Source organism: Uranotaenia lowii, chromosome 3 (genome assembly GCF_029784155.1).
Source record: "Uranotaenia lowii strain MFRU-FL chromosome 3, ASM2978415v1, whole genome shotgun sequence".
Classification (NCBI taxonomy): Eukaryota; Metazoa; Arthropoda; class Insecta; order Diptera; family Culicidae; genus Uranotaenia; species Uranotaenia lowii.
In genome coordinates, this window is record NC_073693.1 from 141,905,477 (window position 1) to 141,918,553 (window position 13,077).

A 13,077-nucleotide genomic window follows, 5' to 3' on the forward strand; every position below is an offset into this window, starting at 1 on the left:
CAATGTAGGCCGAGGCTGACTGCGAACAGGCAGGTTGTTTGCCGGTCTGACGTGTGAAGACGAAAAAGAGGAAGGAGGAGAAGAAACTTTTCTGGAAACTTTGGGATTTTTCCTAGAAGCAACAATTTTTGCCCTAACGGGACAGTCTAGAGAATTCGAGGAATGATTACCTGCGCAATTCGCACACTTAAAAAATTCTGTTTTTGGCTTATCACCACCAAAAAGGCATTTAGATTTTTCATGATCGAATGAGCCGCAAAACATGCATCTGGCATTCATTCTACAATTTTAGTGCCATGACAAAAAGCTTGACAACGACGACATTGCGTAATATTTTGAAGAAAATTGGTAGAAGATTTACGAAAAGGTTCGAATTTGACTCGACAATGAAACATAAGACGAGCCTTTTCAAGAATTTGCAAATTATTAACCTGATCCTTTTTAAAATGGATCAAATAAAGTTCAGGAGCAAAACCAACACTACTGATATTATTCGTGTTGGTTCTTTTCCTCATTTGAATTACTTGAATTGGAGAAAAACCTAACAAAGAATTTAATTCAGTTGTGATCTCATCCGGTGTCTGATCGCCAGTGAGACCACGAAGTACAACTTTAAATGGACGATCACTTCTAGTGTCGTACGTAAAAAATTGGTGTTTTTTATTATTCAAATAATTTAAAACCTTTTGAAAATCATTAAAAGATTCCGCCAATATACGAGCAGTTCCCCTTCGACCGATCTGAAAAGAAATCTTCACATCCTTGACGGAAGTGACGATTTCTTTTCGAAAGGCATTGAAGTCAGGAATCGTGACCGTTATTGGTGGAATCTTTTCGTTTTTAAGAGTATAAGCAGAAGAAGGTTTCTTAGTACTCTTATCAGAATTAAATATGAATATTTCCTCATCACCGATGTTATGAAGGACATCGAATGAGTTGGAAATTTCAACTTTTTTGGGCGATGGACCTGAATTAGGCTCGGCAATTCGTTTCCTACCGGCCCTTGAGCCAGCCGATGACTTCCCCATGCTGGAAAGAAAAGAGAAAATATGAATAAAAGAAAATGAAAATAATTTTAGCACTGAAAAGTGCTGATTGAAATACAGGTAAGGAAAAAATAAATAATGTAAAATGTTCCTGCAGGTACACAGCAACGATACGATGCTCCGGCGTACGTGTTGACGGCTCAACGGTACAGATGGAAGTGACAGACACAACTTGGATTTCCTGTTGATGAGAGAATAAAGAGATTTAGTGTATTTATTACATTTAGATTGAATATCTTCAATGTGATTTTTAAAAGTAAGATTCCGATCAAGTGTAAGTCCCAAGTACTTCACGTGATCAGACCATTCTAATGAAACCCCATTAAAAGTTATGGAATGATTTTCATTAGGTTTTAAAAATTCAGCTCTTGGCTTATGGGGAAATAAAATAAGTTGACTTTTGGAAGCGTTAGGAGAAATTTTCCACATTTTCAAGTAATTCAAAAAGGAATTTAAATTTTGTTGCAATCCACTGCGTACCACCCGTAAATTCCGACCTTTGGCTGAAAGCAAAGTATCATCAGCAAATAATCTTCTACCTTTTCCTTCTGGTACATCAAGAAGATCAGAAGTAAAAATATTGTATAAAATTGGCCCAAGTATACTACCCTGAGGGACACAAGCTCTAACGGGTGTCCTTTCAGTGCATGAATTTTGATAGCTTACTTGTAAGGTTCGGCTAGTCAAGTAATTTTTATAATTTTGGTGAGATATACAGGAAAATCAAATCGAGCTAATTTAGCTACTAAACCTTTGTACCAAACACTGTCAAAAGTTTTTTCAATATCAAGAAGAGCAACACTATTTGAATAACCTTCAGATTTGCTAGCGTTAATCATATTAGTTACACTCAAAAGTTGATGTGTAGTAGAATGCCCATGACGAAAACCAAATTGTTCATCAGGGAAAAATGAATTCTGATTATTGTGGATCATCGTTCTATTCAAAATAACTCTCTCAAACAGTTTACTTAAAGATGGAAGCAAACTATTTGGTCGATAACTTGAAGGCTCTGAAGCACTTTTTCCAGGTTTCAAAATTGGAGTTACTTTGGCATTTTTCCATTTATTGGGAAAATAAGCCAAGTGAAAACATTTATTGAAGATTTCAACTAAAAAATTTAAAGTGCTTTCTGGCAACTTTTTAATAGGAATATTGTTAGAATCCGAAAGATCCCACTTCCCTGCGCTAGCTCAACAGGGGAATAAACTGGATGGTTCTCGAGGAGGAATCACAACAACAGAAACATTTAGGTTTATGGGCGGACTTCTAACCAAAAACAATACGACATGATATTTACAAAAACGATTAAATTTAATGTTTGATTTACGGAATGCACTCAATTAACGTCACTACAATTTGGATGTTAGGGACCATACAATAATTAGGGGTGGATTGATAATTTAGCACTTTGTGCTTTCAAAAAGTGATTATAATCGGAATTTAATTTTAAGTAATTTATTTTTATATGGGGTTTTGTACTTGCGCTTTTTTTTACTGTTCTGGATCTCGTTGCGGCCGTTACTGCGATGGTCGACTCGTTGGGGGACACCTTTTGGGAACCACGGAACGGGATTCGGGAACAGGACTGCCGTAGCTGGTATTGGAAAGAATATTCCGGCGACAACTCGGCCTTTTGGGCGTAGGCCTTGTTTCTTAGTAGGTCCGGGGAGTGGTAATGGTGCACTTTAAGTTCCACGCGAGTGACTCACCAATCGAGAGGGCACTAACGAAAGCGGTCGGCGAATGGACTCCCAGGCGTGCCTCCACCAGGCCTCACCACTGCCACCGTGCCTCAAGGGGGTTGTAGCGTAAAGGGCACTTTAACACAGCACGACCTTTTGCACTCGCGGAACACCGGTGACTTTTTCTGGGCAATGGTGATATCGGCACTGGGAAGAACAAATGTTCTGGGAATCACTACACTCGGCCACACTCGACCGACCAGCTAGGAATTAACTGCGTGTAGTCGTCTAGCTGGTCGTTGTTTTTTTTTACAAATTAACGGAAGGGGGTCTGTGCCACCCAATTTCGTCGGAAACGTCGCTGTCGCTATTCTCACTCCACCCGGACCGGAACTATCATTTGATAGAATAAGCCACGAGCTGCGGGCGCAGCGCTTATTTATCATTTTTTTCTGTATGTCTCCCTTTCCTTGTTACTTCCCGTGGATGGTGTTGTTGTCCCCTTCGTTGAACATCAGGCACACGAACGCTTCACAACTATTTACAAAACATGGCTGGTGTCGGACTTACAAACGGTTATAGGTACATCTATATATATCTTGTGCATTCCAAACAAATTTACTAACAAGTTTTAATGTACAGCAAAATTACAACAACAAAAAACTAATTAAATGTAATAAAAAATATTTAACGAAAATGTACAAAAAAAACAAAATAAATAAATAAATAAATAAATAAATAAATAAATAAATAAATAAATAAATAAATAAATAAATAAATAAATTAATAATTGCTAAACAAAACAAACGCGAATTGACACCAGCCTTATGCTGCTAAAAACAGGAAAAGATATCACTCAAACATAAAATCACAGAGTCTGACATCTTGTCCTATTTTTAGACATTTAATAACAATAAAAGAAGTACAATATTTACAGAATAACATCCAAATTGGCCCAAAAACCAAGATGTTATTGTAACCCATCAAATGGATGGTTACAATATAGAAAATCCCATCTTCTTCAGGGGCTTTTTTTTTTGAAAATCAATTGAAGTTCATCAATATTTGTCTCACAAGAACTTTCAAATACATTTCGCTTAGAAAAAATATCATCAAATTCAAGGGAAATTTGAGCGTCAATTGGACTTACAACGTTTAAATTAAAATCATGAGCAGACTCAATTTGTTGGGCTAATTTTTGAGCTTTTTCCGCGTTAGTTAAAAGAAGTTTATCCCCATCTTACAAAGTAGGAATTGGCTTCTGAGGCTTTTTCAGAATTTTAGTTAATTTCCAAAACGGCTTTGAGTAGGGTTTTATGTCCTCTACTGCTTTTGCAAAATTTTCATTACGAATAAAATTTAAACGACGTTTGATCTCTTTTTGAAGGTCGCAATAAATAAATTTCAAATAAGGATCCCTAGTACGTTGATATTGGCGTCGACGAATGTTTTTCAGTCGTATCAAAAACTGAAGATCATCATCGATTAAAGGTTGATTAAATTTATGTTTAACTTTAGGTATTGAAGCGGCTTTTACTATTAAAGTTGTCAAATTTTCTACAGCCAAATCAATATCTTCTATTGAATTCAGTGGTTTGTTTACATTTAAATTACGTTCAATTAAATTCCTATAGTTAAATGTTGATTTTAAAGGGTTTTCAATGGGACTTTGGGATAAAGAAAAAGTTACTGGAAGGTGGTCTGAATCGAGGTCCGCATGAGTAACTAATTGACTACAATGCTCGCCTAAAACCGTTAGAACCAAAACAATTGTGGAGGGATTTCTAATTGAAGAGAAACAAGTATGCCCATTAGACCGCTGTAAGCTTTGTATGGAAATTTCAAATTCCTAAAATTTTACACCTTCCATAACTTTTTTTGGTTGTTTTTGCTGACAGAAATAGCAATAAAATTTTTGGAAGCGATCCATTCAGTCCTGAATTAGCGCAACGAGTTTTAATTTTGTATGGAAATTTGTATGGGAAAACAAAAATTTTCATTCAAAAATCGACAGAGATGTACTGAGAGCTTCAAAAAATTTGGATGAAAAATATTCCTTGGTTCTTGCAGTATTATTCATGTGAACAAAGCAAAAACCTAACTTATACCCTAGAAAAGTTATTCGATGTTATAAAAAAAATATATTTCAAAATAATTTTTGCGTTTTTTTCTGCTTATTTGCTAGCTGTGTAACCGTAGGATGGAAATAAAAAATCTCAAAAAACTACTTTGCATTGCCAGTGAATTAATTGATTTAAATCTTTAATCTTTGCAAAAACATTTCATGCTATCATTACAGACAAACAGACAGGACACTCCTAAGAAAAATCATACAAATTTTCGCAAGAGATTACATTGCCATCTGGTATCGGTATTGCCTACCAATTAGTTTTGTCTCAAGAAAAAGGATCGAGGTAGCCTAAGATATTGTGATGTTAAGAAAAAGTGTAAACAGACAAATTTTTCATTTATGCTAAGATTTTATCAATTTTTTTCCCTAATATCATATTTACGTGTGATCGAGACATGCCATTTCATTGAAGATCCGGGAACAAGAACTTATGCAACTGTATTCCAAAAAGAGTGTGATCGTTACTTAGCATTCTGGCGCAAGATAGTGCTCTGGTTGAAACCGAGGATATTCGAAACTTTGTGAAAGGCAGCATCACAGGAGAAGGAAAGGAAAACGGAGCTTCATCCCTTATAAAAGTTTGTTGAACTGGATGGATTTTAATCACTGCCGTAGCGCATTTAAAATTATTCAAATCACAATTTTATTTTGCAGAGTCATAAAATTGAAATTATCAGCTTTATCGTCCTTGAGTGTGTGTGAATCCCATCGATAGACACCATTTGGTTTTAAGATGGTTCGAGTTGACTATTGAACATTCCTTCATCCGAAACCGATGAAGATTTATCAAATGGAACTGCTTCGGATTGAATTGTGAATGAATATTGTGTTTGAAATACAACTATTATTTAAGAAAAAGCTGTTCCGCTTTCATGTATTCCATTTTATTCTTAGGATTCAGTTGAATTATAAAATCGCTTATCGAAATTTTAAATGTTTTTAAAGAAAATTTTTCTGGTATTTTTTAACGAAAATTTAAAGGTCTCATTTTGACAGAATTAAATCTTTTAGCCTAACGTTACTAACAATCTATCAAGAGTCATTTTAGAGGTTGCAGATTGTTTCAAATATCTACTATATATTAATAAATGTTGGCTCATCCTAGATAAATTCACTTCCACAAACATTTCTAGACGGTCTTCAAGATGCGTTGAGATTATTTTGTATTTGGATTTTTTAAATATTTATATGACCGGGTCCGCCGCTGTCTCTGGAGGCATGTACCCTCGGTCCGGGCAATCGTTGTCGGCGGATCCCAATTGTCGTCTTCAGTGACGCAACAGCTCCGGAACAGGTTCTGTTAGTCAATCCTGAATTTACGATTCATGAAGTCATACAGTTTGACATTGGAAGAGCTCATTGATATTTCGAAAGATTTAGTAATTCTTCCAGCTTCCTCAAGTTCCTCTGTTTTGTGTCAAAAAAAAAAACGCATCGGCCGCAAGACGGGATACGACAAACTCATCCGGACTACTCTAAGGGAAATAACTCCTAAAATATAAATACACTGGCTGTAAGAAGCTTGGTCTTGCACGAAGTAAGGGAGTTTTACATACCGAACCAATGTACCTTTGACTGATGTCCCTACTGATCCGATTATTTCAGCTGTTCGTTGCAGTATATTTCAAAACTTAAAAATTAATCTCTCCCGTAACGGAAATCAAATTCGCTGGATGAAAACAAACAGAAATAAACATTCAATGAGTACCATGGTGATGAAAATATTATTACCATTATTACACAGCTACCATGATGAAAAACTTTGAATTGCCTCTTAGCGATTCTAGTGCACTCTTGTGGTGACATTGCCTAGCTTCAGGTACTATCGGCTTCCATGAAATTTTAGGGACAAAACACTAGCGCCAATGTAAAGTTGGCGAATAAGACTTCAACTTAAAAATTGTAAAATCATCAAGTACGCTTCTACATAAAATATAAAATAGTATGCGTCGGCGTTTTTGTTTACATCGCGAAGATTTTGCTCATTTCAATCTTTACATTTGTACTTCTCCGGAGGAATTTTGTGAGTAGTTAATCAGATTTGTATAAATAACTAACTTTAAAATAATCTGTTCTTGCAGAATCTACCGGAACCATTGGCGGAAGTGCCTATGGTGCAGAAAATGGACGACGATGCATCGATGGGTTTCGCCCGGACAAAGGGTTCCAGTCTTGTAACCATGAAGCCCCCAATCTGTTCAGGTAAAACAAATAAAGTTTTTACGAGATTATTTGCTATCGCAAAATTCTTTTTCTGATAGATGGTTTCATTTGAATTTCAGGATAAGAAAAATTTTCCGACTGTGATATTATTAGGAAACTATTGGGAAACATTCCGCGTTCGCTATGTCCTGGTGCTGAAAAGGGAGCCGTAAAGCCCGAGCTGTTGCCATCAGTTGTAGTGCCGTCACTGTTCCAAGAAAGGCAAACGGAGATGATAGAAGCACTCAGAAGCCCCAGGCTCAGGAGGATCATCTGAGGCAACAGTCCCGTCAACAGAATTAAGCTATATCTGCGCCATTCTCTCCATGAGTTAGTGGTCTGCTGCGCTCGCTACGTCTGGCTGGAGCCAATAAGTGTACAACTGCTAAGAATGTTGGAGCCTGAAGCTGCTGCTAATATATTTCTTTTTTTTTTTTTTTTTAATAAAATGAGGTTGCCTTAAAAAGCTGTGGCTTAATTTTTTAAATATAGCTGGAAAAGATATCTTATTGTGGCATTATTATTTTTCATGGATGAGTGGACTTCATGGTGATTCAGATTTGTGGAGTTCCTTTTCATTCTTGAAATATTGATTTGCAACTCCATCGGACGAACAGCTGCAATTCAATTACATCCTTCAGCAAAATCTGCAATTTTATTTGTTTTTGTTTTGACAACAGAAAATCACACAAGCAGATTCGGTACCAAATTTTATTTTTTACTTACCGGAGGAAATAACGATTGCAATTTTCTCCAGAATTGGCCCTATTCACGAAATCAGTGTTCACCGATACCTTGTTTGAAAGAACAGTCGAAAGAAATCCATTCCATCCAACGAACCAGGCAAAAAGAAAAAAAAATCGCCAAAGTTTCCTAACAAAAAAAACTTGTTTCGTAAAGTAACATTTTATTTTAAATGTTTACGTTGTTTCGTTGGTCGCATGCAAAACTTGCTGGTTTTAAAACTTGTATGCAAGTTTAAAGCTTGAAGACTTTTTCGTTGAGTGGCAGCACCGTACACAAACGTGTCGATGTCCCAGACTACTTATTCGAAAATCTATTTAGCCGGGTATCTTGATAGAATATAATATCTTTGCTAGCTTCGAAACAGATTTGCAAAAAACGAAAACCGAGTGTCCCGTCTGTTTGTCTGTCTATCATTAACAGCTCTAGCAAGCAAAATCCGCAATTTTTAAATACTTTTAAATGGATTCAGATTTTTTTATTTTGAAATGGTTATAACTTTTTTCATGAAATTCTTAGCTGCTTATCATGTTAGCAAAAAATGAAGCTTAAGAATAGCCGAAACCAAAAATGAAAGACCGACTTCATTTCAAGCTTATTTGAATTTTCTGGATGATTTAGTGTGCCAGAAATTTCTTCTTCCATACAAATTTCCATACAAAATTGAAAAGCGTTGCGCTAACTCAGGAATCAACTAAATCATCTCAAATTTTACAATGATGCTGGTGACCCAAAAGGCATCGAAAAAACATATGGGAGCAAAAAGTCATTTTTTGCAGCGGTCTAATGCCCATAAGGATATTCAACAGTATGATAACCTGCTGAGCAGTCATTAAATAAAATATTCCCATTTGAATTTTATGAAATACTAGCTGATCCCATACGAACTCCGTTTCGCTTTCAACTTGGAATATGTCATGAACAGTTTGTATGAAAGCCAATTGCCAAGCATTTTCCAGATGCACTACTGAATTCATTGTTAAGTAATAATTGCAAAAATATTGGTCGATCACTTTGCCTGTCGTCTGCTACTAAAATTGAAATCAGAAATCCTTTGACCGTGCCAAAAAACCACGAGTATAAATTTCGACTTGATCATTGCATAACAACGCAATTATTGCTAAAATGCTAAACCCCTTTCGGGGGCTCTTCTACAATCTTTGATGACTGAAATCGATTGCCCTTCCCTCAAAACTCCCGTGTGCAAATTTTCAAAGCAATCCATTGTATAATAACGTCAATATTGCTAAAAACAGTGAAAAATTAATTTATTTGGACGACCCCTTTCGTCGACCCCTGGCAAAGCATTTGACATCTGAAATCGGTTGCTCGTTCCTGAAAACTACCGTGTGCAAATTTTCATCCCAATCCGATGTAAAATAACGACGATATTGCAAAAATATTGAAAGGTTTATATGGACGACCCCCTTTGCCGGCCCCTTACACTGAATTTAATACCTGAAATCCATTGCTCATCTCTCAAAACTCTCGTGTACCAATTTTCGTCTGAATCCGATGTATAATAACGACAATATCGCATAAACAGTGAAGAGTTAATATGGACGACCCCTTTGGCCGACCTCTGATATTAGTTTGGATAAGTGAAATCAGTTGTTTGTCCCTAACAACTCCTATGTGCAAATTTTCACCCCAATCCGATGTATAAAAACGTCAATATCACTAAGATACTGAAGATTTAATATAGACGACCCCTTCTGCCGGCCCTTTAGACTGAATTTGATACCTCAAATCGATTGCACGTCACTCAAAACTATCGTGTACCAATTTTCATCTGAATACGATGTATAATAACGTAAATACAGGAAAAACAGCGAACAGTTCATATGGACGACCCCGTTGGCTGACCCCTTATACAAAATTTGACACCTGAAATCAATTGTTCGTCTATCAAAACATTCATGTGCAAATTTTCAACACAATCCGACGAAAAGTACACAGCAAAAAATGTAAGGCTGGATGATGTAATTTATGCAGATGTAAGGCATCGGATGTATTATTGAAGATGATCGCCGTTATATCACAGACTGATACTAATATTATTGGTCTATGCTTATTATCCCATCTGAACTATGTACGCAATGCGAATATGTCGTGTAGTGTAATATCACAATCTGCTAAGAGCAAGTTCACTGGTGTTGGGAAAAAGTGGTGGAAATTTTGACATTTTGAAAATTTTACCATGAAAAAATGTTTTCAAGATCTTGGAACGTTATATTTTTTTACAACACTGTTTCTATTTCAGCCGTATGTGATAGAAATATTACTTTTTTTGCATCACAGCATGCGACAATACAACACGTGTTGTAAAATAACTTGAAGGCCACAGATATTGAAAATGTTTTTACATGGCGAAATTTTCAAAATGTGTCGTAAGTGTCAAAATTTCTACCACTTTTTCCCAACACCAGTGAACTTGCTCTAATGTGATATTCTAGCAAAGCAGCACTTGTTGATTTTTTTGACGTTCAATAGTTGAATCATCTGGAAAAGTTGGAAAAGAATTGCAAAGCTCTGGAGGATTTGTTGTGCAGGTAAGCGCGATTAATGTTCAATTCAAACGTAAGCAAAACCGTTGGTGATGTTTCTTTAAACACATCTCCATTTTTAGGAAATTTTGCCGGTAGTCTTGAGTGAAGAAAATATTCGAAGTTATCAAAACAAACTAATGTGAAGGTTAGTTTTTGTGTTGGATACTCTCTCCCATTTACGATTTTTTTGTAAATCCTTTCAGGAATTAACGAAGGAACGTAAATGGAAGTGATCCGGCTACCGTCCGATGATGAAGCCGATGCATCGCGATGGGAGTTCAATATTGTTTCGGAAAGGTAGCTGAATTTCGAAAATTTCGAGAAAGAAATTGAAAGAAAGTCCGCGCTCTCGAATTCGGACATCCCAAAAATGAGTCCCCAAGTTAGTGCATCTGAAGAACTAATAAGAAGATTGTCGCTGACCTACTTTTGGAGAAATGTTGTTTGCGAAAAAGTTCTTTACTTCCAGATCAGATGGTTTTTGGAAAAAGAAAAGCAAGGATCGCTATTATAATAGACTCAAATGTGTTGTGATGTAAGATGCCTTATACGTTTACTAGAAATAAGTTTAAGTTAAAAAAATTGTTACATTGTAAATGTACGAACAAGTTTTTTTTCATTAAAATTATTTAAACCCATGAGGTCGCTGAGTTTTATTCATTTAAAAAATTGGACATAATAATCTTTTTATGCTGATAATATATTGAAATATTGAGAGCTTTTAATCAAATGTAGACCGAATAAAGCAAATATAATCACTTTGAATTAGAGTCCCCTATTCTGAATTTAATTTCAAATACATTCCACACCTTGTCGTTTAAAAATATTGAAACTAAATGTGAGATTATCTTACCCTTAAATGTCGATTGATAATATCGATTATGTTTTGAACATGAGGAAATTTTTAAGCAAAAATGGTTGAAAATATGGCTCTTAAACAACATTAAAAGCTCTGCGTCGCCTTCATTCTCGTAATCGTAAGGAATGTAATATTAGATAGCATTGGCGACTCAAGTTATGTGCACTTTTTCGATGTAATATCGCAACACTTTTCTTGCTGTGTAACGTCAATATCGCGAAAACAATATTTGTATCTTAAGACAGCTGAGTCTATAGAGGACAAACAAACAAATAAACAGACATACAGAAATTGCTTTTTATAAACATAGATTTAAACGTTTTTGAGATATTTATGATGCAAGAGAAAAAGAAAAAACAATTTTGCACTGCTTTCTTCAAAATCCATAATTGACATAGCTGACAAAACCATTGATTATTCCAAGAACTAATGTTTGTGAGTGGTGGAAAAGTATGCAAACACTGTCGAAAATGTCCGTAAAGTTAAAATCAAAAACTGATGAAAAAGTAAGTGTAGATCGCTGAAATGTCCAACCATTTTTTCTCCGAAAAGCTGAAAGTGTTGCTGCGACACTGTTTCCTTTGATTTATTATTATTAAATGATACGGCATTCTCGCAGACAATTTTCTTTTTACCCATTCTCTCGCGGGGGTCGCGCGAAAAACCTTGAATTTTTTAAATATTGCAAAATTTTAAACTCGAAAATTTTTCGGCAAAAAAAATTTTTTTTCGATTTTTTTGCGGTCGGGGGTCGCGCGAAAAACCTTGAATTTTTTAAATCTTGTAAAATTTTAAAGTCGAAAATTTTTCGGCAAAAAATCATTTTTTTCGATTTTTTTTTCGGTCGGGGGTCGCGCAAAAAACTAAAATTTTTTCAATATTGCAAAATTTTAAACTCGAAAATTTTTCGGCAAAAAATATTTTTTTTCGATTTTTTCCGGTCGGGGGTCGAGGCGAGTTTTGGTATCCGTGGTATGGTATGGTATGGTGTGGTTTTGTGTTCGAGTTATTTTCGAGTTGAGAACTATATAACATGCACTGTTTCCTATCACATACCATGCCGATCTTATTTGAAAAATTAAATTTAATGAATGATTGATGAAATACCAGACCAGTGCATAGAAGCGAAATTTCTAGTAAAATCTGGCACTTAAGAATCATATCAGATACATGAATATTGATTTCATCACTCTATTTTGAAAATCTGTTAAATCTGGACACTCTGAGCAAAAATCTGGGCAAAATCTGTGTCTGACCAATATCTGGACGAAGGGTCAAAAGTCTGTGTTTTATAGACAAATCTGGGTACCTGGTAACCCAGAACAGATATCCGTCACAGAGTGCCTCCAGCTACGGGTGGATGCATATTGAGGTAAAGTAGGCAAGGGGTACCAAAAGTTTCTCATTGGTGGGGGGGTGGAGACGGAGCGCTTTTTGACCGCGAATTGTTCGCCTACCATGCCTACGATTACGATTGCCTGTCACAAGATGGACGATTCCGTGCATTGGTATAAGAACACACCTGAAGCTTTACCCGCCTTGATCCGTCAGCAAATACACTGAAACAAACAAACCCCGTACGCAAAATGAACAGTCAAGCAGAAAACAGGCAAACATTTGGCAATTTGGTTTCGTTACTATCCGGCCATTGAACATGTGTTGTTGTTATTTTTACCCTACCACCAGGTGCCGAAAAATTGTAAACATGAGGAATCTGCTGTTCGTTTGACAAGTGGGGAAATGCCTTTTATTGGCAATATTGGCAACATTGACGCTGTCATTCGAGCGGGCTTCCGGGAGAAAAAACGACACTAATCGTTTGGAAGTCGTAGTGGTTGCGTGCTCGCCGCCAGTCGGCATT

The 13,077-nt window shown here is 36.1% G+C and overlaps 1 protein-coding gene across 1 annotated transcript in view; it reads left to right on the forward strand.

Annotated features, from left to right (window-relative positions):
* LOC129752681 (uncharacterized) overlaps positions 1-7,367 on the forward strand; it is a 34,168-nt gene extending 26,801 nt beyond the window's left edge. The window contains exons 2-3 of the mRNA XM_055748449.1: positions 6,944-7,064; positions 7,228-7,367. Coding sequence (XP_055604424.1) covers positions 6,944-7,064; positions 7,228-7,367 — 261 coding nt within the window. The remainder of the gene's footprint in view (positions 1-6,943; positions 7,065-7,227) is intronic.
* Positions 7,368-13,077: the final 5,710 nt, after the last annotated feature.